At 40.1% G+C, this 27809-nt stretch overlaps 2 protein-coding genes across 3 annotated transcripts in view; one reads left to right on the top strand and one right to left on the bottom strand.

The window, feature by feature from the left end:
• Positions 1-2103, top strand: part of pcsk1nl (proprotein convertase subtilisin/kexin type 1 inhibitor, like) — an 8500-nt gene extending 6397 nt beyond the window's left edge. Inside the window, exons 3-6 of the mRNA XM_055022165.1 lie at positions 1-116; positions 170-192; positions 266-358; positions 1003-2103. The exon at positions 1-116 is cut by the window's left edge and continues 48 nt beyond it. Of these exons, the coding sequence (XP_054878140.1) occupies positions 1-116; positions 170-192; positions 266-358; positions 1003-1390 (620 nt within the window). The 3' untranslated portion in view covers positions 1391-2103. The remainder of the gene's footprint in view (positions 117-169; positions 193-265; positions 359-1002) is intronic.
• Positions 2104-8390: 6287 nt separating this feature from the next.
• lhfpl4b (LHFPL tetraspan subfamily member 4b) lies at positions 8391-27516 on the bottom strand. Of its 2 annotated transcripts, none has more exons than XM_055022144.1 (6): positions 26857-27516; positions 24539-24743; positions 10149-10228; positions 9841-9988; positions 9734-9766; positions 8391-9670 (listed from the first exon to the last, which is right to left on the bottom strand). In XM_055022144.1, exons 1-5 carry the CDS (start codon positions 27058-27060, stop codon positions 9738-9740), a joined length of 666 nt encoding a protein of 221 aa, XP_054878119.1. In that variant the 5' UTR covers positions 27061-27516; the 3' UTR covers positions 8391-9670; positions 9734-9737. The 2 variants fall into 2 exon arrangements, with proteins under 2 accessions (XP_054878119.1, XP_054878120.1); XM_055022145.1 differs by having other exon boundaries at positions 9734-9757.
• Between the last annotated feature and the right edge of the window lie 293 nt (positions 27517-27809).

The raw sequence follows: 27809 nt of genomic DNA, 5'->3' as shown, positions 1-27809 counted from the left end.
GATTGGTCGGCCCCGGAGACCTGGAGGTGTTGGAGGAGGAGGATGAGGCGGAAGAAGAGGGGCCTCCAGGGGACTTCCAGATCGCCAATGCCGCAGACTACGACGAGACGGGGGGGGCGTGATCATGGGGGGCCCCGGCGCCCCCTGGTGGGACCTGGTGGAACCGCAGCTGGCTCAGGCGCTCCTGGACAGGTGAGTGAGTCAGATCAGCTGTCTGAGGAAGAGGAGGGTGGAGACGTTAACGGGACGGGTGGATGTTTGTCAGGATGGATCCCCGTCTGGCCCAGACTCTGCTGGAGAGAACCAGGGAGTCCAGTTGGACCTCAGCCGGACCGAGCCGAGACCAGGACGCTCTCAGGTAGGACCACACACCTGAAAAACTACAACCTGCAGTGTGACTGTGGGTACAACTACTGCCAACAGTGTTTGGAGACTCAAACTGTCCTTTCTCTGCCTCTTCCTTATATGGCATCCTTCCAGGGACAAGACGCCCAAATCACAAGGAATGAAATAAACGTTTCATGATCAAATTGAATGTTCTGACATAGTCTAACAATCAGAAATTAGCAACAATAATTTGGTTCAATGAGCCTAGGAAAAAAAAATGTTTCTTTTTTTCTAAAAAGTTAATATTTAAAAAAGTAAATATGTAGCCCAACCCTAAACCTAAACCCAAACACAACATTTAATTAACTCAGAGCTAAATCTCTAGCTGAAGCTGTACATTTAGTTAGGAAACATTTAGTTTGTTCACAAATATTTAGTTTGCCAACTCAATGTGTAACTAGCACCAAACTAAACATTTAGCTCTTAGCTAGCTGCATCTTTAGTTAGCAATGCGCTATCAAACCTTCTATTGTTCACTTTAAATCCTTAACATTTCTGGAATGTTTTTCAAAAAAAAAGGATTAAAATCAAGAACGTAAAACGATTTTTTCTTCCATTTCTGTAAGGTTTATTTATGAAATGTTGGAAAACAAATTTCTGTGATTTTCCTTGCAGGCGGATGGTTGCTAAGATACTGTCTGGTAACGGCCCGAACGACGCCCAGCTGATGATGTCATCAGGCCGCAGAGCGAAGCGGGACCTGTCCGCCGGGGCCGAACCCGTCAGCGCCACGCACAGACGGAGCCGCCGCTCCCTGGACGGCCAGTCGCCCAGCAACGAGCCGCCCCTCCTCAGAGTGAAGAGGCTGGACGACGAAGAGGAAGAGGAGGAAGAGCTCCGCCCACGAGGACCTGGGCTGCAAAGGATGAAACGCATCGATGCCATGGCAACCGCTGACCTACAGGAAGTCAACCACGGGAGTCGGAGGCGCCGCAGGAGGGCTGTGCTGACCTACGACCCCCAGATGTTGATGGATCAGATTCTGGATTACCTGAGGAAGTGAGAGGAGGAAGAGGACGGGGAGGAAGACAGTTCTGGTCGTGTCTCACATTTTTATTGTTCATGTCATTTCTTTGGTTTTGCTGCTTGTGTAAATTTGAGTGGATCAAATGTTTGTTGTATAAATGAGGAAGAATTTTCAAGAAGAAGCAAACTTCTGATCAAACATGTCTCAACACTACATTACCCATGAGCCTCGGCTGGTATGCAGCGATGATGTGTTCCATTGGAGTTTCTGGGCGTAAAAGCAACGAGAGCGCCCCCTGTGGTCGGATTTGTGACGCTGGGAAGGCCTGAGTTCAGGATCCAATAACAGCTGGTTGATAAATGAATCGTTCTGCTTTAAGTTGTTAACGTCACAGAGACCCAAACGTCATCATTTCCGTTTGAAAACACAGAATGCTAACAGTAGCTAGCATCGTCACAGCTCTGAGTCAGACCAAACCAGCATTAAAGCTGACCTCTGACCTTCAGACACAAAGTTCTCATTGGCTGACTTCTTGCAGCAAGGCTTGCTGGGAGTCGGAGTTGACAGGTTTCTGTCCCCAATGGACATGTGATGAACAGTGTTTGTGACCGTGGCAACAGCTTCTGAGCTCTGTGATTGGTTCCTAGTTGTTGATGTTCTCGTACCTTCAGCTTGTTGCTGTGCTGACTCGCCCGTCTGTGGAGAAACTTTGATTTGTGTCACAATAAGAAATAAAGTTGTTAAATTCACTCGTCTCAGTGTCTGCTGAAAAACTCACCAAGGTCACAGAGGTCACCAGCGTCGGGTGACCTCTGTGACCTGGTGGAAAGACCAAACCACAGAGCATGCAGTCACTAGTTGCTATGGTGATTCCCTCCTTTTCTAGGGAACCAGGCCACAGGATCACAGACCAGCCCCCATGTGAAAGTATGAGTCCACCAAAGTGGGCGGAGTCTAGAGTCACTTAGGGGCGTGGCCAAACGTGGATACCAGGGCAGGGGGTGAGTGGGTCAGCAGGAAAGAAGCTCTGCTGCCATCTTCTCCACTTTATCACAATAATCGGAGACTTTTCAGACCCAGAAAATAGTTTTTTTTAATCGATAAACCAACTTTTCTGTTGTTGGAGACATTAATGGCCACCAGGGGGGGCCAGAGCTGGACCAGACCTGAGGAATGTAAAGTTAAAGGGGGCGCTCCACTATTTATTTATTTAGTTTTTGTTCATAGGAATTAAAACATTGGGCCCTGCCAATTCCAAAAGAATCATTTTGTGTTTTGGAAGATTGTTTTCAGCAGTAAAAATGAAATGTTCCCCTTCCCAGACCAAAAACACATATTTGCCCTGAAGCCCCTGGATCTGCAGGAATCGGTTCCTTCCTGCTTGGAGCTGCAGGTGTTCAGCAGCAGTCAGTGGAAACAAGAACCACTGAGGCTGTTACTGCGCTGCTAAGAAAAATGATAAAGTAGGTGTTAAAACATCAAAAAGAGAGAAAAAGCTAAACGAATCAATTTATAAGCCAGTTTTTCTCCGAGAGGCTAAGCTAGCATTTAGCATAGCTAGCTTAGCCTCCTTTACACTAACATTTAATGAATTAAGGGAAAACATCACCAACATATTGACATATTTCACTGGACCTTTTCCCACTTAACAGGCGAGTCGGTCAGCAGCAGCTCTAGTCCCTCCTGACCCGTCCTTCCTCTGCTGAGGGGAGTTAAAGCTGCAGCAACTTTTATATACAAAATATATTTTATTTTACATATTTGTTAAAACTGTCATTATGTTGTGACAGTTTGATATGATAAATAATCTGTCAAAATTTTATTTCCTCTGCTTTCTCCCAGAACTATCAAGAAACAACCAATCAGAGACAGGAAAGTTTTAGTGCTGTCAATCACTATCTCATGTGGCTGCTCATCCCTTATGCTGCAGCTGGCATAGCCTGTTGTGAATCCTCAGTCTGGTTAGTCTGCAGTGTGTTTTGTCAGCCATCGCCTCCCCTTTAAGTCGCACACAGAGCTCTGAGACAAGTGCAGTGGTTTCCTCTGACTGAGAAGGACATCGCTGCAGCAACAGGAAGGGCGGGGCGGGCCGCTGTCAGTCTCAGACCTTATATGGAAACAGGACCATTGCACTCCGGAAGTGAAGGGGCGCTATATTATCCATGTTTTTATTTTCTTTGTGATATATTTTCAGCTTTAGGAAGGATTTTCACTCTCAGTTTGTGTTTGATCTTCTCTCTTTTATTTACAGTTTTAACAGATTCTGTCACTTCCTGTGTTCTTCTAAATCTGCTCCTCATCTTTTCGGGCCTGATGCTGCCTCTAGTGGCGTGGGGTGGTAACACGACTAATATCACTACATTACTAAATCAGAATAGTCTTTATTATTTACCATTAATTTCAGCATTACTGGAACCATAAAAGATCAATTATATTATTAAACACCATATTTTTTCATTGTGATTGAAGCTAAAAAAAGACAATTTTACATGATTTCACATAATAATTCTCATAACAAACAGTAATAAAACAACAGGACGTCTGAGTTATGGAGCAGCTTTATTGCTGAAGTCTCACTACAATTTACAGAGAAACGTTATTCTGTTTCAATTTTGGATCCAGTGAAGTAAAGAAATCATCATCACTTTAAACAGTAGCTGTAAAATCAATGATTTATCTGGATCTATAGCTCTAGATCTATACCTCTATCTATTATGACATCTATAAAGAACGAGCAGGTAAACATCAGTCAACACTAAAACATGCAAGACAAACTTTCTCTGCAGACGTCATCAACAGAAATATGAACAAAGCTGGAGTTTGATCTGCGACAGAATCACAAACCCTGCAGTGACTGAACCTCCTGAACTTCAATCTGCTGCAACACTTTCAGCTTCTTATTGGAGAACATTCAGAAAATCAGACGATTCATCTGCACATCCACTGTAAAACAGAACCGATGCTGGAGCAAACAAAACAAACTCAGGACAAATGACCTGGATGTTCTAGATCTATAGCTCTAGATCTATAGCGATGGATCTATACCTCTGGATCTATAGCTCTAGATCTAGAGCTATAGATCTATACTGTTGAAATAATATTTTAAATTAGCACAATACTGCACAGGATAGCTTTGACACATATAAAATATAACATAGAAAGTTAAAGTACACTCTAGGTTCATATAAATTTAGATGAAACTAAAACAACGGCTCAATCTCTGAAACGCAGATAAATTCTTAAAAGGAGGATCAGACAGAAGAAACAGAAAACATAGGCCTAGACTCCTTGGATCTCTTGAGATAAGGAGCCTATATGCCAGGCAATTAACAAATTCCTTAGCATGGTTCAAAAGTTCACTAGGATCTTAAAACTTTTTATAAATAATTTTATCTATATTAGAATTAACTATATTTCTTTAAGCATGTTTTTAATTAGTTACTTATTAGATCCAAACTTATAGTCATTATTTAGCATTACATTGTTTGCAAGCTTGGTTAAAAATACAAACTACTTTCTTGTGGAAACATTTTGAGGCACAGATAGCGCTGCAGCTGCAATCATATATCAAACTGGACAGCGGCTGATACGAGAAGGGTTTGCCGTATATCTGCTTTTGGGGCTCTTTAGCAGGAGGTAATAAAATTAACATTGAGACAGCCCACACAAAGGAAAAGAACACACCTCCTAATGCATATATTTAAATGATGAGATTACACATTCTATAAATGATTTGGTTTACAGCAGAAGTCAGAATCTCTTTGTGCTGAGTGAGAGTTTCCCGGAGGATGCATCTTCTGTTAATCTGTTGTCTTTTTTACTCAGGTCTTTGTCTCTGTTCTGTAATGTCTTGGACTTTTGATATTCTAGGTGAGGTGCTTATTGTAAAGTTCTTCTTGGATTGATTTTCTCTGGATAAAACTCTGAATATCTGAAGTCTGACGTCGTATGATTGCTCTTTTCTCTCTGCACACTTACACAGACACAGGAATTCGGGACTAAGAATTAATTAACGAGCTAAGATCAAGTTCTTCATCTTTTTAATTCTTAACAATACCTCTAGATCTATAGGACTGGATCTGTAGCTCTAGATCTGTAGCTCTAGATCTATACCTATGGATCTATAGCTCTAGATCTATAGCGATGGATCTATAGCTCTAGATCTATACCTATGGATCTATAGCGCTGGATCTATAGCTCTAGATCTATAGGACTGGATCTATAGCTCTAGATCTATAGCTCTAGATCTATAGGACTGGATCTATAGCTCTAGATCTATACCTATGGATCTATACCTATGGATCTATAGCGATGGATCTATACCTCTGGATCTATAGCTCTAGATCTAGAGCTATAGATCTATAGGACTGGATCTGTAGCTCTAGATCTGTAGCTCCGGATCTATAGCTCTAGATCTATACCTATGGATCTATAGCTCTAGATCTATAGCGATGGATCTATAGCTCTAGATCTATAGGACTGGATCTATAGCTCTAGATCTATACCTATGGATCTATACCTATGGATCTATAGCTCTAGATCTATAGCGATGGATCTATACCTCTGGATCTATAGCTCTAGATCTAGAGCTATAGATCTATAGGACTGGATCTGTAGCTCTAGATCTGTAGCTCCGGATCTATAGCTCTAGATCTATACCTATGGATCTATAGCTCTAGATCTATAGCGATGGATCTATAGCTCTAGATCTATAGGACTGGATCTGTAGCTCTAGATCTGTAGCTCCGGATCTATAGCTCTAGATCTATACCTATGGATCTATAGCTCTAGATCTACAGCGATGGATCTATAGCTCTAGATCTATAGGACTGGATCTGTAGCTCTAGATCTGTAGCTCCGGATCTATAGCTCTAGATCTATAGCGATGGATCTATAGCGCTGGATCTGTAGCTCTAGATCTGTAGCTCTAGAACGTTGCAACAACTCCTTCCTGTTGTTGCTGCTGATCTGGTCCAAATAGAAACTCTTTGTGAAAACAGCTTTTGTCAAAGCACTGATAAAATCACAACTGCAGAACCATAGGCCAACCTCTGACCTCTGACCTCCCGTTCATCAACAAACTTACTGGAAAAGCCTCAACAGTTAAATAACTTCCTAACTAACCGCCCGCTTCGACTCCTTCCAGTCTGGTTTCCATGGTGACCACAGCACAGAGACTGGCCTAGTCAAAGCCTTCAATGACATCCATATAAATACGGACTGTGGGAGAACCACAGAGCTGGTTCTGTTGGACCTCAGATAGACTGGACTCTCCGGTCCAGAACTCAACTGGTTTCAATCTTACATAAAGAACTGGAAACCTCTCATCAAAGAGGTCAGAGGTCACATGTAGATTCCCCAAGGATCAACACAAGAACCCTCTGATTCTGTATCTCCCTGCTCAGGTCATAACAGGAAAGAACATCAGCCACCAGATCTACAGCTACAGATCTACAGCTAGAGATCTAGAGTTACTGATCTAGAGCTCAGGTTCTGGTTCTGGTTCTGCTCTGCATCAGAACCAGAACCAAACGAGGAGAAGCAGCTTTCAGCTTCTATGCACCACAGATCTGGAACAAACGTCCGGAAACTGTAAAACAGCCGAAACCCTGAGATCCTTAAAGTCCAGACTGAAAGCAGCTGGTTGGTTTTATTGGAAACATAATCAATAATCAATTTATTGATGACCTGATGGATTGTTGATTCTATGACTTTGTGATTGTGATGTAAAGCTCTGGAGACACCTTGCTGCTGAAATGTGCTATACAGATAACACTGATTGATTGATTGATTGATTGATTGATTGATTGATTGATTGATTGATTGATTGATTGATTGATTGATTGATTGAGACAGAAACAGTTTTATCACCACATCAGGTTTCATTAATCCAACATAAGAAACTGAAAATATTTCTAAAGTTGAGATCTATTGATCACTAATATTATTAATGGCTCATTAATAATATTCAGTGATGGAGTTTATCATTTCTCCCACTGAGGTTCACAGAAGCTCAGATGAAGCGAAGCTTGAAATGTTCTGGAGTTCTAACAAATGGTTCTGGTTCTAATGAGCAACGGAGGAAAGAAGAAAACAGACGGACAAAACATTCAGGTGGTTCTGACCGGGTCCGCCTCACTGGACCCGAGAGCCGACTGTAAGCTGCTCCAGGCGCCGATTGGAAGAAACAAGACAGAGGAAGCTAAAGCTTTAGCTTAGCAAGCTAACTAGCTCCAAACTAAATGGCAAGCTAAATATTTCATTTAAGCTAATTATTTACTTTGAATTATCTATTTAGTAAACAAGCTAAACATTTAGCATGCAGTTAAATAGTTAGCTTTCACCAACTAACTCTGCAGTCCCACCCACTGTGGATCTGTACGGAACGTCCAGGGAGCCTTTAGGGAACGTCCAGGGAACCTTTAGGGAACGTCTAGGGAACCTTTAGGGAACGTCCAGTGAACCTTTAGGGAACGTCCAGGGAACCTTTAGGGAACGTCTAGGGAACGTCCAGTGAACCTTTAGGGAACGTCCAGTGAACCTTTAGGGAACGTCCAGGGAGCCTTTAGGGAACGTCTAGGGAACCTTTAGGGAACGTCCAGGGAACCTTTAGGGAACGTCTAGGGAACCTTTAGGGAACGTCCAGGGAACCTTTAGGGAACGTCTAGGGAACCTTTAGGGAACGTCCAGTGAACCTTTAGGGAACGTCCAGGGAACCTTTAGGGAACGTCTAGGGAACCTTTAGGGAACGTCCAGGGAACCTTTAGGGAACGTCCAGTGAACCTTTAGGGAACGTCCAGGGAACCTTTAGGGAACGTCTAGGGAACCTTTAGGGAACGTCCAGGGAACCTTTAGGGAACGTCCAGTGAACCTTTAGGGAACGTCCAGGGAACCTTTAGGGAACGTCCAGGGAACCTTTAGGGAACGTCTAGGGAACCTTTAGGGAACGTCCAGGGAACCTTTAGGGAACGTCCAGTGAACCTTTAGGGAACGTCCAGGGAACCTTTAGGGAACGTCTAGGGAACCTTTAGGGAACGTCCAGGGAACCTTTAGGGAACGTCCAGTGAACCTTTAGGGAACGTCCAGGGAACCTTTAGGGAACGTCTAGGGAACCTTTAGGGAACGTCCAGGGAACCTTTAGGGAACGTCCAGTGAACCTTTAGGGAACGTCCAGGGAACCTTTAGGGAACGTCCAGGGAACCTTTAGGGAACGTCTAGGGAACCTTTAGGGAACGTCCAGGGAACCTTTAGGGAACGTCCAGTGAACCTTTAGGGAACGTCCAGGGAACCTTTAGGGAACGTCTAGGGAACGTCCAGTGAACCTTTAGGGAACGTCCAGTGAACCTTTAGGGAACGTCCAGGGAGCCTTTAGGGAACGTCTAGGGAATCTTTAGGGAACGTCCAGGGAACCTTTAGGGAACGTCTAGGGAACCTTTAGGGAACGTCCAGGGAACCTTTAGGGAACGTCTAGGGAACCTTTAGGGAACGTCCAGTGAACCTTTAGGGAACGTCCAGGGAACCTTTAGGGAACGTCTAGGGAACGTCCAGTGAACCTTTAGGGAACCTTTAGGGAACGTCCAGTGAACCTTTAGGGAACGTCCAGGGAGCCTTTAGGGAACGTCTAGGGAATCTTTAGGGAACGTCCAGGGAACCTTTAGGGAACGTCTAGGGAACCTTTAGGGAACGTCCAGGGAACCTTTAGGGAACGTCCAGTGAACCTTTAGGGAATGTCCAGTGAACCTTTAGGGAACGTCCAGGGAACCTTTAGGGAACGTCCAGTGAACCTTTAGGGAACGTCCAGTGAACCTTTAGGGAACGTCCAGGGAACCTTTAGGGAACGTCTAGGGAATGTCCAGTGAACCTTTAGGGAACGTCCAGTGAACCTTTAGGGAACGTCCAGGGAACCTTTAGGGAACGTCTAGGGAACGTACAGGGAACCTTTAGGGAACATCCAGGGAACGTCTAGGGAACGTCCAGGGAACCTTTAGGGAACGTCTAGGGAACGTCCAGGGAACCTTCAGGGAACGTCCGGGGAACCTTTAGGGAACGTCCAGTGAACCTTTAGGGAACATCCAGGGAACCTTTAGGGAACGTCCAGGGAACCTTTAGGGAACATCCAGGGAACCTTTAGGGAACGTCCAGGGAACCTCCAGGGAACCTATAGGGAACGTCTAGGGAATGTCCAGGGAACCTTTAGGGAACGTCCAGGGAACAGGCTCCGGTCTGTTCACCACATGCAGGAACTTTAACAGTTCCACTAAAACGAGCGCTCGTCTGTTGATGAAGATGATGAAACCTGGCGGTGTGGGCAGATCCCTAAGAAAGAGGAGAGACATGAGAAGAAGAAGAGCTGACGCAGCAGAAGAAGAGCGGACTCACCTCCTCAGGCGGACATCAGCAGACCTGCGGTCACTGAAGAACAGAAACATGTTCAGCATCAACAGTTCAAGCCTGAGCTCAGCGTTCTTCCTGCGGCGGCGGCTCACCGTCCGGGGCGTCGGGCGGCAGCAGGGCGTCCTGCCGGTTGGCCAGGACGAAGGCCAGCGTGGCCAGGATGGCATAGTCCAAGATCCCCAGCAGCGCCAGGATGTACGCCCAGTGGACAGAGCAGTTACCTGGAGAAAAGCTGCCCACCTGGGGAAGGGGCGGAGCTTAGACCAGGAGCCTAACACCAGCAGTGAACATCGTCAAGGTAACGAGGCTGCTGGTCAGCAGACACAGGAAGTTCTGCTGATGGTAATCCTGACGGATTATCATCAGAACCTTAATGGCAGCTTTGATAAAACGTTTTTACCGAGTCTCCGCACAGAACTCTCATCTCTGGACTTTCCCATGAGTCGGGAAACAGGAGACACGCCAGGCCGAGACAGAAGCCTGCAGACAGAGAGGAGACGTCAGCACACACAGCGCCACCACCAGGCTGGAGGGGAACTGCAGAAACATCGGCCATCTTTTGTTTCACCTCCAACCGTAAAACACCAAGATCACACCAAACAGAGTTTAGAAAAAGCTTTTACTCTGGTAGTCCACTTCCAGTTATCGGAAAGTGAATTTGGATATTAACAAATTAAAGTTAGTAGTTGTATAAAATGAAATACATAACTGGTTTCAAGATAAATGTTTATCTTTTTAAATGCTGTATTGCATTTTTTAACTCCAACGCTAAGCCAAAAGCTGTGTGGTTAATGATTATTACTACTTTAATCCTGAAATTTCAATCTTTGATATTTGTAAGTGAATGACAACACAATAAAATTATGACTTGAAAATTAATCCTCAATTTTTTCTCTTAACAGCTAAATAGACAAAGTTATCGTAACGGTAGCTTGACTATCTGAATTTCATCAGGTTCTAACAATCAGACCCATAATGAGGTTCTGATGCTCAGAAGAGACATTAGGGGCAGGGTTCCATCAAGTCCCATTTTGACAGGTCCCCTTTGACCTAATTCCCTCCCCCCCTCCCTCCCCCCCTCCCTCCCCCCCCCTCCCCCCTCCCTCCCCCCCTCCCTCCCCCCTCCCTCCCCCCCCTCCCTCCCCCCTCCTCCTCCTCCTCCTCCTATTGATTTTTATCTTTTTAAAGAGTAATACCAATACAACAACAGTTATTTAATCAAGAAAAATGTATATAATTATATACTATGTCTACTGAAGTTTTAAATAGATTTGGAATGGAGATGTTGCTTCTGATTCTGCGACTGGCGTACAACTGTGGTCTGAGCTGTGGGGGGTTGATCAAATATAGGGTACGGCCTGTGAAATCCATATGGTCTGTGTGTTAGGTTTTTTTTTCTGTTTTCTCTCTGCTGAATTCAGAAAATGTCGTATATCTGACTTTCTTTTTAAGAGTAATACAGCACCCAACAACAATTATTTAACCAAGTAAAAAAAAATGTATATAATTATGTAGTGAAGTTGAAATAGATTTGGAATGGAGATGTTGCTTCTGATTCTGTGTCTGTATTCAGCCAGGCATAGAACTGGAGGTCCGAGCTGCGATACGCAGAGGCTTGCAAGTAGGTGCGAACTTTGCAGGATGCAGACAGAATGACAAATTAGCCACCTCGGGGGAATTCAGAGCAAGACCCTCACGAACCCCGCTGGTTCATGAGGGGGGCAAACCAGAGCGACATCTGGTTTTTTTTTTTTTTTTTTTCTCAGTTTATCGCTCTTTGTCTAAAGAGTAATTACCTTCAGTTATCTGTGAGCGACACACGCTTTAAACACATTTGAAACTCATAGATTTTTCTGTAACACTCACTAGTGTGATACATTTCAGTAAATGTTTCTCATTTGTACATGTACTTCTTAAGAATATGTGACTGTTTGTAAGCAGGCCAACGGGAGGTTATTCAAATTAGACTTTTAACTTTCCTTGGTTAAAGAATTTGTCCAGAATTTTCCAAAATTTATCCTCGCATCATTGTAAATGCTACTTTGGTTCAATTTTTTTCCTGCTGCTGAATCAACACTGATCTTCCCAGAGCTTCATGCTTTCTCCAAAATAGTAAACGCCGGTATAAACACATTTGAAACTCATACATTTTTCTCTGTAACACTCGCTAGTGTGAAACATGTCAGTAAAAGTTTCTCATTTGTAAATTTATTTCTTAAGAATATGTGACACTTATTAAACAGACCTTACTGAGACTACTCATATTTAAGTTTTAGCTTTCCCTAGAGTTGAAAGTTTTTTTTTCTCTCTTTCTTTTTTATTTTTTTAACACTGCACAACTACGCTCCGACATGGTAAATTATTTTGTTACCTTTATCATTATCCACTACTTTTGTCTCTAACTTATATGCTGTATGTTTCTCAGCCCAAATGATGCTTTTTTCCTCCATCCATCATTTTACACACTTGAGTGTGTTCAGTAACAAAATATAGTTGTTGAATTTTCCATTACTGAAGCTTATAAATGATCAATGTAAACTTTCAGTCTGTATTCAGATACTGAATACAATTCCTATTATTTAGATTGGATGTTTTAATGCATGCACTTGGATTTCTATCGATTTATTGAATAATAGTCTGCGTAAATATTTATCAAACTGAATGGCCATTCAGGTTTCATATAATTTTTTTAGTTTGGTTTTTGTTGCACAACTTCAAATATATGCTGGCTATCAACCAACCATTCAATCAGTGATTTTTTTTCTTTTTTTTTAAATAACCCCTCTCACATCTTCTGACAACTAGCCCCAAGTTATAATAACATTAACTAAGTTTTGCTAATGGTGCACTTTACCTAAAAACAAATATTAAAAAAAATAAAACATACTCACTACACAGCCCCTTCTCCCAGAGCTGGTCACAACATGGTGATTGTTTTTTTTTTACCGTTAAAATTATCTACAGCTTTTGTTCCTTGCTTCTCATGATGCTATCTGTTCACTAATGTTCACTAATGTTCACCTCTTGTAAATGATAAGCTTATTAACGAACAATATGAACCATCAGCATGCGTTAAAGAAGATCATATCTGTCAGATGAAGTAAAAATATCATGATACTCAAAGCAATCAAAAATATATTGATCTGAAAGGTAATTTCTCCTTTTCAGGGAGCTTAGACTGAATGAAAGGAATTATTGAAATATACGACAAAATATTTAATTTGCAGAATTCCGATAATAGAACTTCAACTATGAATTGAAAGATTACATTGTATTTATTAACTGAAGATCACTTAATAAATCAGCTGTTAATTAGTCATCATACTATGTAAATGACTAACAAAATTTGAACAAACAAGAAACTTGACTACCTCAAGGGATTTCTCACATTGGAGAATCAACTGTCTGATTTTCTTTAGCCCATTAAATTTAACCTTACCAAAGCTCTGCAGTAAAGCAAACGGGTACTTAGTTTGAAGCCTGAATCAGATGCCTTCAGACCTTCTGCTGAACCTGGACTTTGGCCGCTCTCGATGTGAAATAAAACATCAGACTTTTTTTTAAAAAAAAAGTCCAAGTGAACATCACTTAATTATCATCAACTAGTTGTTTATACTCATCTTAAACCATTGGCAGGAATCTTTGGATAAAACACACAACAATAAAAAAAAAAGCTTTATCAGTTAATCTATTTAAATTGAGTCCACGCAACAACAAAAATAAAATAAAAAGTGAACTATCTGAAAGTAGTGAGGATGTTGTGTGCTAAATGTTTAACGTTTTAACATGCCCAGCAGACACCACACCATTTCTGCTCAAGCAAACCACAAGGTTTTGAACAGGACAACTATGTCAAAAAAAAAAAAAAATGAGACCGTGTATCTTTATTGTATGTAGCAAATATATTGCTGCTGGTGCTGCTGCTGCTGTAGGTAGAAAATAAAAGAAGTTTTGCAGAGAATAATATTCTGGATGAGTTTAAGAACAATCTTTGCCAAAATTACACAGTGTCACTACACTTGTATTTTATATGTTGCAGTAACTGAATCTTTTGAGGCAATTGGTTTGCATAAATTTAAGTAAATCCAACCTATTTTCCTGTTCTACATACTTAGCTAGCAATTTGCCAGTTAGCTTCCCAGTCTGAATTTCTGTGCAACGTCTTTATTCAGTCAACTCTTCTATCCTGTACTCCAATTCTATTCCTGAACTCTGATATTCTACATCCACTCTGTGAATGTTTTGCTTGCTTGCTTGTTGATCTTCAGCATGCTCTTCAGGCAGTATCGGGTTTCTCTTACTTTAAACCGCCCAACTTGCACCTGATTGGCACTTTAGCCTTTTGATTCCCTCCCAGTGAGGCGGTGCTTCACAAAGCAAATTGATTGTCAATCTGTTGCTCTCTGCCTGGTGGTTGTTTCAGAAGATGAGGAAACATGGTGACTGAGGTTTACAGCCAACTAGCCAGATTATGCAGCTTTTTTTACTAGATAGCGGTCCTAAAAACTACATACCTTTAAAATATGAACAAATACGTACAATTCCTTAATTATTTGATTCATGGGTGATACAAGTTTGGTCATTTGGAATGCAACTCAAGGACTGTGGTTTCTTAATGTAAGTATTTCTGCTACTGGACAAGAAACAAGGTTAAAAGATGACAGTTGTATTTACTGAGAGCAAGACTATGTCTAGTTATCAGGACAGACTGAGACCTGTAAAAAAAAACTGTTGGATCCATATGACACAATTATGATCTTAATATGACAGAGGAGGGAACCGGTTATCTGCTCCAACAATGTATTAGCCTTCAAGGAAATCATTTTGGATGCAAAGAGCAGAAATATCTCAACATCAGATTATTATTATTGTTTTTACTCTTATATCAGTGATTTAAAACATTTTTTAAATTTTTGATACCATGCGGTGCCATGCAGTACCATGTGGTCGACCGCAAAGTTGTGCGTGAATGTAAAAGTCAATTATTTTTGTCACCCAAAGAAAATTGTAATGTGTTTATTATGAGTAGGATTAACCGAGCTGAAGGGAAAACAAAGAAAAAAGGAGAAATAAATTCAGCGATACAGAATTGACTCAGCAAATATGAACCTAGGAAATTATTGAAACCTTCAAGAATTTTATGTGGCGTAAGATATTTAAGAAAAATAATCCTGATTCCATACTCATGAATTTCTTTATCTGGTTGTTATCTCTAAAATACGTTTTTATGTTGAACCCCAGACATCTCACCTCTTTCCCACAGTTTTTTTACACTTTGTTCCACTACTTATAGTCAATGTTTAAAAAAAAAAAAAAAAAAAAAAAACCCAGTACAGAGTTTTGAAGCGATGGAGGAAATTTACGTCAATATGGAACCTGTTGAACAAAGTGCATCTCATCCCACAGGTAAGAACAAAGTTACAGAGAAATATAGTATGTATTTAATTTAATTACATTTTGCTAAGGCTCAGGTTTCTGTTCAGGTTTCTGTTCAGGTTTCTGTTCAGGTTTCTGTTCAGGTAGCAGCAGCTCCAAAGAGAGGCTCTGCCTCGGTGTGGCCGTATCTTTGGGAATCCTGAACGTTTTCCTTTTGACCGAACTCATCGCCCTCAGTGTACACAGTGAGTCTTGTTATAGTCATCTTAAAGATGTAAAAATGAGTACATTTTATGTTTCTGTTATTAAAAAAAAAAATGTCATTGATTCCTTTCTGAAATCGAACTGATGAATTAGCAAGGGTAAAAAAGAATAAAGCTTGGTTACTCAAAGTGATGCAGAGAGCTGAAACATTACGCGATGTTACATGAGTTTGAATTATTTTCAGCAATGCTTGCATTTGCAGCATTTAGGGTAGAATGTCTCCTCTTTCTTTTTTTTCAAACGATTTTCTGTTCAGCGTTACCTCAGTTTAAATTCTACAGCAGATTTTACACCTGATTGGCACTTTTGCCAAAATCATGAAATTATTTTGTAAGTCTTAAGTGAAAATACGATGCAACTTGTTTTTGCAAACACGTTTGTTGATTTTATTTATTTATTTTGTTTCCAGCTCATGACATGACAGCAGATTTTTCTGACATCAGCAACATTCTGACTGAGCAGAACAGCAACAAGTTTCCCTCCGTGAACGCTAACTTCACTGATAACTTCACTGCTAACTTCACTGATAACTTCACTGAAACGGATCCTCCACGAGCTGAAAAGACTTTAAGGTTTGTCAAAACTTTAAAAAACTTTTCCCTTTTGAATTGTAGAGTATAACTACGTAATAACTTTCCTTTCTGGTCTAAACAAATATAATATAATATATCTAAATGAAGACTTTTATTAAAATTTATTAAGTACTCTATCATTTGTGTGCGCTAAAAACAACAATGTAAAAGAAATAAAACTTTGATTTTTTTTTTCTCCTTACAGGGAGATTTTGGTCCTAAGGAACAGCAGAGATCAGTTGTTGCTATTATTCCAGGGGCTGCAGAAGAAGAGAAGAGCAGATCCAGTACTGATCGACGTTTAGATGTTGTGTTCAGAATGATACTATTAACTAACAACAAATAATGTAGCTTATTAGCACGTTGTTGCATAAAAGCCTAAAGATAAAATGTACACTTTCAGCCGTTGTGATTTATAAAGCAACAATTTTACCGGTTGGACTCTGTGTTTTTTTTTCTTTCTTTCTTGTTAAAACTCTGACATGATAAACAAACGTCGGACAGAGGATGGTTTTTGTGCGAAGGATCTGTTTAGCATGATAAGTTCTGATTGTGTCTTAATGTGACTTTTACTGCCTGACTTTATGGAACTCCTGTTGTGTCCAGTAACAGCGGCTCAAGCTCTATCTTGGTAAAATTATATTTCTACATGTCCAATTATTTACTATCATTTGTAATAAAGTGATGCCGACACCATGGAATCAACAGTGAGGAGCTTGTTCTAGTCATCTTAAAGATGGAAAGAGTCAATGTTGTGCTGATTCTGAGTATCTGAATGATTAACCGAATGACTTTTTATTCATTTCAAAAGTTCAGTCGGTGAGGTTATTCATTTTGTGGTGTTCCTACTCTATGAAAGAAACAAAGAAGAAAGGTAGCAATCGTACATGTTGGTTCCACAGGCTTTCCCTGAAAATATGGATAAAATCGGTCATGATAGGATAACAGTAATTTGAAGAGGAAGAAGCACATAAACAAGTCAAGTCAATGACAAGTCAATGACATGATGCAATCTGCAATTTTTTTTAAAACTTAAATTGTTTTTTTCTGACTTAAATAATACATTTAAATTGCTGCGCTGTTTGATAAGTAGAATGGAAAATTATTATTATTTTTTTTTGTAAACTGTCTTTAGATTACCTATTGTAAAATTTGCATTTTAAAATCAACTGAATTAAATTAAGAAAGGTTACAATTTGTACAACTGAAGAGAAATGATGAGCAATGTTTTAGGGGTTGATGAAAGCAGAGATTGATGTTTTTCTCTGTAACATCAAAATTTACACTTTACAAAATTTACTGTGCATTTTCCATATACCATTGCCTGGTGTCTGAGCTGGCAAAGGTCATCCCTTGCAATATTAAGAAGCTGTTGTCAAAAATTACGATCTTATTTTTATTTACGAAGCAAAAGATATGAGTCACACTATCTTGTACAACATAATTTACAGTATACAAAGTCTAAAAAGTCTAAAACAGAAGGATTTTAAGCTAAAAAAAAAAGGAAAAAAAACTATGAAAAATGTATTACATGGCATGCATTTGAAGCTTTAACCCAACACAGGGCAGGCTGTACACTTTGATGGGTATTATCTCTTTAAAGAACCGTTCCAGCATTTTTGACACCTTGACCACTTTAGGTGGTCCAGGCTACAGCCAATTCTGAGGAAAAGGTGCGAGACAAACAGATAACTTAATTATTCCCTACAAATAAGAAGATTATGGTAATTTATCCACAGTAGTTCCTACAGATCGGAGTAATGATATCCTATTGACACCATTTTGCAAGCTGTGACTTTCATGTTTTCCATACTCAAGACTTTGTATACTGTAAATTATGTTGTACAAGATAGTGTGACTCATATCTTTGCTTCGTAAATAAAAATTAAGATCGTAATTTTTGACAACAGCTTCTTAATATTGCAAGGGATGACCTTTGCCAGCTCAGACACCAGGCAATGGTATATGGGAAAATGCACAGTAAATTTTGTAAAGTGTAAATTTTGATGTTACAGAGAAAAACATCAATCTCTGCTTTCATCAACCCCTAAAACATTGCTCATCATTTCTCTTCAGTTGTACAAATTGTAACCTTTCTTAATTTAATTCAGTTGATTTTAAAATGCAAATTTTACAATAGGTAATCTAAAGACAGTTTACAAAAAAAAAAATAATAATAATTTTCCATTCTACTTATCAAACAGCGCAGCAATTTAAATGTATTATTTAAGTCAGAAAAAACAATTTAAGTTTTAAAAAAATTGCAGATTGCATCATGTCATTGACTTGTCATTGACTTGACTTGTTTATGTGCTTCTTCCTCTTCAAATTACTGTTATCCTATCATGACCGATTTTATCCATATTTTCAGGGAAAGCCTGTGGAACCAACATGTACGATTGCTACCTTTCTTCTTTGTTTCTTTCATAGAGTAGGAACACCACAAAATGAATAACCTCACCGACTGAACTTTTGAAATGAATAAAAAGTCATTCGGTTAATCATTCAGATACTCAGAATCAGCACAACATTGACTCTTTCCATCTTTAAGATGACTAGAACAAGCTCCTCACTGTTGAATCCATGGTGTCGGCATCACTTTATTACAAATGATAGTAAATAATTGGACATGTAGAAATATAATTTTACCAAGATAGAGCTTGAGCCGCTGTTACTGGACACAACAGGAGTTCCATAAAGTCAGGCAGTAAAAGTCACATTAAGACACAATCAGAACTTATCATGCTAAACAGATCCTTCGCACAAAAACCATCCTCTGTCCGACGTTTGTTTATCATGTCAGAGTTTTAACAAGAAAGAAAGAAAAAAAAACACAGAGTCCAACCGGTAAAATTGTTGCTTTATAAATCACAACGGCTGAAAGTGTACATTTTATCTTTAGGCTTTTATGCAACAACGTGCTAATAAGCTACATTATTTGTTGTTAGTTAATAGTATCATTCTGAACACAACATCTAAACGTCGATCAGTACTGGATCTGCTCTTCTCTTCTTCTGCAGCCCTGGAATAATAGCAACAACTGATCTCTGCTGTTCCTTAGGACCAAAATCTCCCTGTAAGGACAAAAAAAAATCAAAGTTTTATTTCTTTTACATTGTTGTTTTTAGCGCACACAAATGATAGAGTACTTAATAAATTTTAATAAAAGTCTTCATTTAGATATATTATATTATATTTGTTTAGACCAGAAAGGAAAGTTATTACGTAGTTATACTCTACAATTCAAAAGGGAAAAGTTTTTTAAAGTTTTGACAAACCTTAAAGTCTTTTCAGCTCGTGGAGGATCCGTTTCAGTGAAGTTATCAGTGAAGTTAGCAGTGAAGTTATCAGTGAAGTTAGCGTTCACGGAGGGAAACTTGTTGCTGTTCTGCTCAGTCAGAATGTTGCTGATGTCAGAAAAATCTGCTGTCATGTCATGAGCTGGAAACAAAATAAATAAATAAAATCAACAAACGTGTTTGCAAAAACAAGTTGCATCGTATTTTCACTTAAGACTTACAAAATAATTTCATGATTTTGGCAAAAGTGCCAATCAGGTGTAAAATCTGCTGTAGAATTTAAACTGAGGTAACGCTGAACAGAAAATCGTTTGAAAAAAAAGAAAGAGGAGACATTCTACCCTAAATGCTGCAAATGCAAGCATTGCTGAAAATAATTCAAACTCATGTAACATCGCGTAATGTTCAGCTCTCTGCATCACTTTGAGTAACCAAGCTTTATTCTTTTTTATACCTTGCTAATTCATCAGTTCGATTTCAGAAAGGAATCAATGACATTTTTTTTTTTAATAACAGAAACATAAAATGTACTCATTTTTACATCTTTAAGATGACTATAACAAGACTCACTGTGTACACTGAGGGCGATGAGTTCGGTCAAAAGGAAAACGTTCAGGATTCCCAAAGATACGGCCACACCGAGGCAGAGCCTCTCTTTGGAGCTGCTGCTACCTGAACAGAAACCTGAACAGAAACCTAACAGAAACCTGAGCAGAAACCTGAGCCTTAGCAAAATGTAATTAAATTAAATACATACTATATTTCTCTGTAACTTTGTTCTTACCTGTGGGATGAGATGCACTTTGTTCAACAGGTTCCATATTGACGTAAATTTCCTCCATCGCTTCAAAACTCTGTACTGGGTTTTTTTTTTTTTTTTTTTTTTTAAACATTGACTATAAGTAGTGGAACAAAGTGTAAAAAAACTGTGGGAAAGAGGTGAGATGTCTGGGGTTCAACATAAAAACGTATTTTAGAGATAACAACCAGATAAAGAAATTCATGAGTATGGAATCAGGATTATTTTTCTTAAATATCTTACGCCACATAAAATTCTTGAAGGTTTCAATAATTTCCTAGGTTCATATTTGCTGAGTCAATTCTGTATCGCTGAATATTTATTTCTCCTTTTTTCTTTGTTTTCCCTTCAGCTCGGTTAATCCTACTCATAATAAACACATTACAATTTTCTTTGGGTGACAAAATAATTGACTTTACATTCACGCACAACTTTGCGGTCGACCACATGGTACTGCATGGCACCGCATGGTATCAAAAATTTAAAAAATGTTTTAAATCACTGATATAAGAGTAAAAACAATAATAATAATCTGATGTTGAGATATTTCTGCTCTTTGCATCCAAAATGATTTCCTTGAAGGCTAATACATTGTTGGAGCAGATAACCGGTTCCCTCCTCTGTCATATTAAGATCATAATTGTGTCATATGGATCCAACAGTTTTTTTTACAGGTCTCAGTCTGTCCTGATAACTAGACATAGTCTTGCTCTCAGTAAATACAACTGTCATCTTTTAACCTTGTTTCTTGTCCAGTAGCAGAAATACTTACATTAAGAAACCACAGTCCTTGAGTTGCATTCCAAATGACCAAACTTGTATCACCCATGAATCAAATAATTAAGGAATTGTACGTATTTGTTCATATTTTAAAGGTATGTAGTTTTTAGGACCGCTATCTAGTAAAAAAAGCTGCATAATCTGGCTAGTTGGCTGTAAACCTCAGTCACCATGTTTCCTCATCTTTGAAACAACCACCAGGCAGAGAGCAACAGATTGACAATCAATTTGCTTTGTGAAGCACCGCCTCACTGGGAGGGAATCAAAAGGCTAAAGTGCCAATCAGGTGCAAGTTGGGCGGTTAAAGTAAGAGAAACCCGATACTGCCTTCAGAGCATGCTGAAGATCAACAAGCAAGCAAGCAAAACATTCACAGAGTGGATGTAGAATATCAGAGTTCAGGAATAGAATTGGAGTACAGGATAGAAGAGTTGACTGAATAAAGACGTTGCACAGAAATTCAGACTGGGAAGCTAACTGGCAAATTGCTAGCTAAGTATGTAGAACAGGAAAATAGGTTGGATTTACTTAAATTTATGCAAACCAATTGCCTCAAAAGATTCAGTTACTGCAACATATAAAATACAAGTGTAGTGACACTGTGTAATTTTGGCAAAGATTGTTCTTAAAACTCATCCAGAATATTATTCTCTGCAAAACTTCTTTTATTTTCTACCTACAGCAGCAGCAGCACCAGCAGCAATATATTTGCTACATACAATAAAGATACACGGTCTCATTTTTTTTTTTTTTTGACATAGTTGTCCTGTTCAAAACCTTGTGGTTTGCTTGAGCAGAAATGGTGTGGTGTCTGCTGGGCATGTTAAAACGTTAAACATTTAGCACACAACATCCTCACTACTTTCAGATAGTTCACTTTTTATTTTATTTTTGTTGTTGCGTGGACTCAATTTAAATAGATTAACTGATAAAGCTTTTTTTTTTATTGTTTGTGTGTTTTATCCAAAGATTCCTGCCAATGGTTTAAGATGAGTATAAACAACTAGTTGATGATAATTAAGTGATGTTCACTTGGACTTTTTTTTTTAAAAAAAAGTCTGATGTTTTATTTCACATCGAGAGCGGCCAAAGTCCAGGTTCAGCAGAAGGTCTGAAGGCATCTGATTCAGGCTTCAAACTAAGTACCTGTTTGCTTTACTGCAGAGCTTTGGTAAGGTTAAATTTAATGGGCTAAAGAAAATCAGACAGTTGATTCTCCAATGTGAGAAATCCCTTGAGGTAGTCAAGTTTCTTGTTTGTTCAAATTTTGTTAGTCATTTACATAGTATGATGACTAATTAACAGCTGATTTATTAAGTGATCTTCAGTTAATAAATACAATGTAATCTTTCAATTCATAGTTGAAGTTCTATTATCGGAATTCTGCAAATTAAATATTTTGTCGTATATTTCAATAATTCCTTTCATTCAGTCTAAGCTCCCTGAAAAGGAGAAATTACCTTTCAGATCAATATATTTTTGATTGCTTTGAGTATCATGATATTTTTACTTCATCTGACAGATATGATCTTCTTTAACGCATGCTGATGGTTCATATTGTTCGTTAATAAGCTTATCATTTACAAGAGGTGAACATTAGTGAACATTAGTGAACAGATAGCATCATGAGAAGCAAGGAACAAAAGCTGTAGATAATTTTAACGGTTAAAAAAAAAACAATCACCATGTTGTGACCAGCTCTGGGAGAAGGGGCTGTGTAGTGAGTATGTTTTATTTTTTTTAATATTTTTTTTAGGTAAAGTGCACCATTAGCAAAACTTAGTTAATGTTATTATAACTTGGGGCTAGTTGTCAGAAGATGTGAGAGGGGTTATTTAAAAAAAAAGAAAAAAAAATCACTGATTGAATGGTTGGTTGATAGCCAGCATATATTTGAAGTTGTGCAACAAAAACCAAACTAAAAAAATTATATGAAACCTGAATGGCCATTCAGTTTGATAAATATTTACGCAGACTATTATCAATAAATCGATAGAAATCCAAGTGCATGCATTAAAACATCCAATCTAAATAATAGGAATTGTATTCAGTATCTGAATACAGACTGAAAGTTTACATTGATCATTTATAAGCTTCAGTAATGGAAAATTCAACAACTATATTTTGTTACTGAACACACTCAAGTGTGTAAAATGATGGATGGAGGAAAAAAGCATCATTTGGGCTGAGAAAACATACAGCATATAAGTTAGAGACAAAGTAGTGGATAATGATAAAGGTAACAAAATAATTTACCATGTCGGAGCGTAGTTGTGCAGTGTTAAAAAAATAAAGAAAGAAGAGAGAAAAAAAAACTTTCAACTCTAGGGAAAGCTAAAACTTAAATATGAGTAGTCTCAGTAAGGTCTGTTTTTAATAAGTGTCACATATTCTTAAGAAATAAATTTACAAATGAGAAACTTTTACTGACATGTTTCACACTAGCGAGTGTTACAGAGAAAATGTATGAGTTTCAAATGTGTTTATACGGCGTTTACTATTTTGGAGAAGCATGAAGCTCTGGGAAGATCAGTGTTGATTCAGGCAGGAAAAAATTGAACCAAAGTAGCATTTACAATGATGCGAGGATAAATTTTGGAAAATTCTGGACAAATTCTTTAACCAAGGAAAGTTAAAAGTCTAATTTGAATAACCTCCCGTTGGCCTGCTTACAAACAGTCACATATTCTTAAGAAGTACATGTACAAATGAGAAACATTTACTGAAATGTATCACACTAGTGAGTGTTACAGAAAAATCTATGAGTTTCAAATGTGTTTAAAGCGTGTGTCGCTCACAGATAACTGAAGGTAATTACTCTTTAGACAAAGAGCGATAAACTGAGAAAAAAAAAAAAAAAAAAAAAAAAAACCAGATGTCGCTCTGGTTTGCCCCCCTCATGAACCAGCGGGGTTCGTGAGGGTCTTGCTCTGAATTCCCCCGAGGTGGCTAATTTGTCATTCTGTCTGCATCCTGCAAAGTTCGCACCTACTTGCAAGCCTCTGCGTATCGCAGCTCGGACCTCCAGTTCTATGCCTGGCTGAATACAGACACAGAATCAGAAGCAACATCTCCATTCCAAATCTATTTCAACTTCACTACATAATTATATACATTTTTTTTACTTGGTTAAATAATTGTTGTTGGGTGCTGTATTACTCTTAAAAGAAAGTCAGATATACGACATTTTCTGAATTCAGCAGAGAGAAAACAGAAAAAAAAACCTAACACACAGACCATATGGATTTCACAGGCCGTACCCTATATTTGATCAACCCCCCACAGCTCAGACCACAGTTGTACGCCAGTCGCAGAATCAGAAGCAACATCTCCATTCCAAATCTATTTAAAACTTCAGTAGACATAGTATATAATTATATACATTTTTCTTGATTAAATAACTGTTGTTGTATTGGTATTACTCTTTAAAAAGATAAAATCAATAGGAGGAGGAGGAGGAGGAGGGGGGAGGGAGGGGGGGGGGGGGGGGAGGGAGGGGAGGGGGGGGGGAGGAGGGGGGAGGGGGGGGGAGGGAGGGGGGGAGGGAGGGGGGGGGGGGAATTAGGTCAAAGGGACCTGTCAAAATGGGACTTGATGGAACCCTGCCCCTAATGTCTCTCTCTCAGAAAGCGGGTCAGAACCAGAACTGTGATTTTCTGCCATTATTGGACCCGGGAGGACCAGCAGAACCGGGCCTGACCTGCTGTCAGCTGCAGCCAGGCACAGATCTTGTAGACGGTGGCAGCGCTGCAGAATCGGAAGAGACAGAGACAGAGGACGCTGGTCCACACTGCCCACAGAGACACGCCCACCAACACGGCCACTGACTGGAAGGACGGCAGCGGAGACAGGCTGGACAGGCCGCCGCGGCAGTCCGGGACCGGCCAGTCCGACTCCAGGCAGACCTGGACCCAGACGGCAGACAAACTGAAGCAACAGCCTTCACACAATGAAACGTTCAGATTGATAAATGATGTCAGCAGTTTAGTGACGCTGCTGATTGGTGTTTATTTGTTCACACGACTTTTACTGATTGTGGAGGAATTGGTTGTGGAAGCAGTTTTGTTTCTGGCGTCCAGGACAAATTCCTCCTTCAATTCATCCATCCAGCTGAAGATGGAGGAAGATAACTAGCTTCAAACTAGTTAGCTCGTCTCGCTTCATGTAAATGTTTGGCAAACTAAATACTAAATATTCATTTAGGAAACTCAGCAGCTGCAAAGTGAACAGCACTTTATTTGACAGTCTGTTGACACTTTTAATACAAGTTGACTTTATTCTAAATGTCTCGATATTAACCAAGAAATCATGATCTGTCATAAATTTGTTGTGAAAATATTTCTGATTAAACTTCAAAAATTATGTAGGTGAGAAACAAGATTAATGACACTCAATGACATCATCATACCTGGTGCTTCGTGTTCTGCTTTATTTCAGGTAGGAAGAAATAATTACTGTTTTGTTAATGTTTTGACAGTGCAATAACTTAGTGACATTACTATTATGACATATTTATGACATGATGATTTCTGGTTAATGTCAAGTTGTCATAAAGACATTTAGAATAATGTCAACTTTGTATTAAAAGTGTAAAGATTTACTGAATGATACTTTGACAACAGTCATAACTATTCATGAAGACCCATGTTCATGCTGTTTATGTTTATGACGGTGTTATGTCAGTCTTATTCACAACCTGTCAAAGTGTTACCCCTAAACATTTATCCATCTATCCATTAGCTGACCCCACAGTGGGGTCATCAGTGGGGTCACCAGTGATGCTGGTGTGTGTCGCTAAATATTGAGCTGAAGCTAAATAGTTAGCTTTGACTGTATCAGCGGTGGTTAGCCACTCCAACCCGAATCAGCAGACGGACTGTTGAAGCATTGCCGGGTTTCAGACACGTGACCCTGATGACGCGCGACATTCAGATGGCGGTGAGGAAGTGGATTTCTCTGGATCAAATCAGAGCAAAATTGATCACAACAGAAGCTAACAAGGCTGGACCAGACAGGCAATGCTACCGCTAACGAGAAGCTAACAGGTTGTTTCTCTGAGCCTGGATCTCCTGGTCAATCATTTGTTCAGCTTCTGTGAACCCAGTTCCCAGTAAACCCAGTTCCCAGTAAACCCAGTTCCCAGTGAACCCAGTTCATGCTGGAGTTGTAGTTGGTGTTGAGTCGTTGGAGGATTCAGGTCCAATGTGGGTCAACTACTAGCAGCGCCATGTTCATGTCTGGACACCAACAGCTCACTGTCTCTCGCTTATATTGAATTTATTCAGCTTTTTTCTACCATGAAAGAATAAATACATTTTCTGTTCGTGACTCGGCACTGAGCTAGCTGCTAACAACATTAGCACTCTGGGGGCCGCCACGCTGGGGCGTAAAAATAAAATCTTCCATCATTAACTGTACAATAAAATATCTGAACATACAATGGAAACAGTGAACCACTGCCTGACAGAAAGCGGCGCTGTTGTTTCTGCACCTCCTGTTTTTTAGCTGCAGACTGTTGATCCACTTTTCTCAGAAGTTTTTTAAAATTAGCTCCGTGTGACCGACGACCTTCGACACGCAGGAATAACGTTTATCTTTCTGTCCATTAGAACGGCAGGAACAACCGTACAGGACAGACTTTAGACATCTTGATGCTGGATCAACAGAAGAAATAGGCTGCGTTGACTTCCTGCCCTCCACCTGATTGGGTGACTCGGTGCTACGTCATATGAAACCCAGCAGTTCCACTTTCACATTATGTCACTTCGTTCAGGTAAAGTCAGATCTCCACTGAACTGACATCATCTCCTCCTTCATGAGAAAAGTTACAAAAAGTTGCACCTCAGCATCACAAGTTCTTACTCGCTGCAGGATTACAACAGAAAGAGGCGCCCCCTTGTGGTGACACCTACCAACAGGAACCAAGCAGCAAAATGACGTTCAGGCTGCAGGACGCTGCCGTCTGATTGGCTGATCACCTCACCGTTAAATCAGGTTCTGATTGTTCAGCCTCCTCACCTCAAACAGGCCCATGGTCCCGCTGGGCCGCGGCGGCCCGGAGGCCGTGGTTCCGACCCAGGACGGCTGGACCAGGATGACCACCTGGATGATGGCGAAGCAGAGCGTGCACACGGCCCACAGCACGCCCACGGCGCGCGCGCTGCGCACGAACTCGGTCTGGTAGAGGCGGGAAAGGTCGGCGAGGCCCGGAGACACCGACATCCTTCTGGAGGTTCTGGAGAACCCGACCGGAACCAGCAAACAGCAGCCTCTGGAGCCGCACCGGATCAGAACCGGTTCCTCTGCTGATATTCCCAACTTGCTGCAGTTGGTTCTGATTCTTCAGCTCCCCAGATCCAGAACCAGAACCAGGTCCGAACAGTTTCCAGTACAGATCCGAGCTCAACCAGAACCGGTTCTGAAGGACTCACCGATTAATGTTCTGCTTCCTGACTGAAAGAATGAGCCAATCAGAGAAGCGCATCCATCCACCTGCTGAACATCAATGATCAATAATCGCAACGTGACTGATGAGTCAGCAGCCAATCAGAGCGCAGCAAAATCCCGCAACATGAAAGAGGAAACAAACAAAAGATCAAAGGTTCCGGAGCCACAGACATCAAAGCGCCGACAGCCTGTCAGATTTACCGACACATGCACGAGCCGAGGCGCGTTCACGCTTCAAAGGTCAGCCGACTGGAAACACGAAGAGAACCGAACCGAACCGAACCTTAGCTGGAGCCGCGGCGGACTGCGGTCTGACGAAGAGGAGGAAAATGGTGATGAAGGAGGAGGCAAAGTTCCCGGATGCTCCAGACTGTCACTATGGAAACAGGCTCTGGGTTCATCACCATGGTAACAGAAGATAATCTGCCCCAATCTGGCAGATTTTCATCCAGAAACAGAAATCTGATTAAATATGTCCCAGATTTACAGAGCATTTAGGAATTTCTATTAAAAATAAATAAAAA

This window comes from Poeciliopsis prolifica, unplaced genomic scaffold (genome assembly GCF_027474105.1).
Source record: "Poeciliopsis prolifica strain line A6 unplaced genomic scaffold, Auburn_PproV2 SCAFFOLD082, whole genome shotgun sequence".
In the NCBI taxonomy this organism is placed as follows: Eukaryota; Metazoa; Chordata; class Actinopteri; order Cyprinodontiformes; family Poeciliidae; genus Poeciliopsis; species Poeciliopsis prolifica.
Note: the sequence above shows the minus strand (reverse complement) of the source record. Positions and strands in the feature narration are given on the sequence as shown.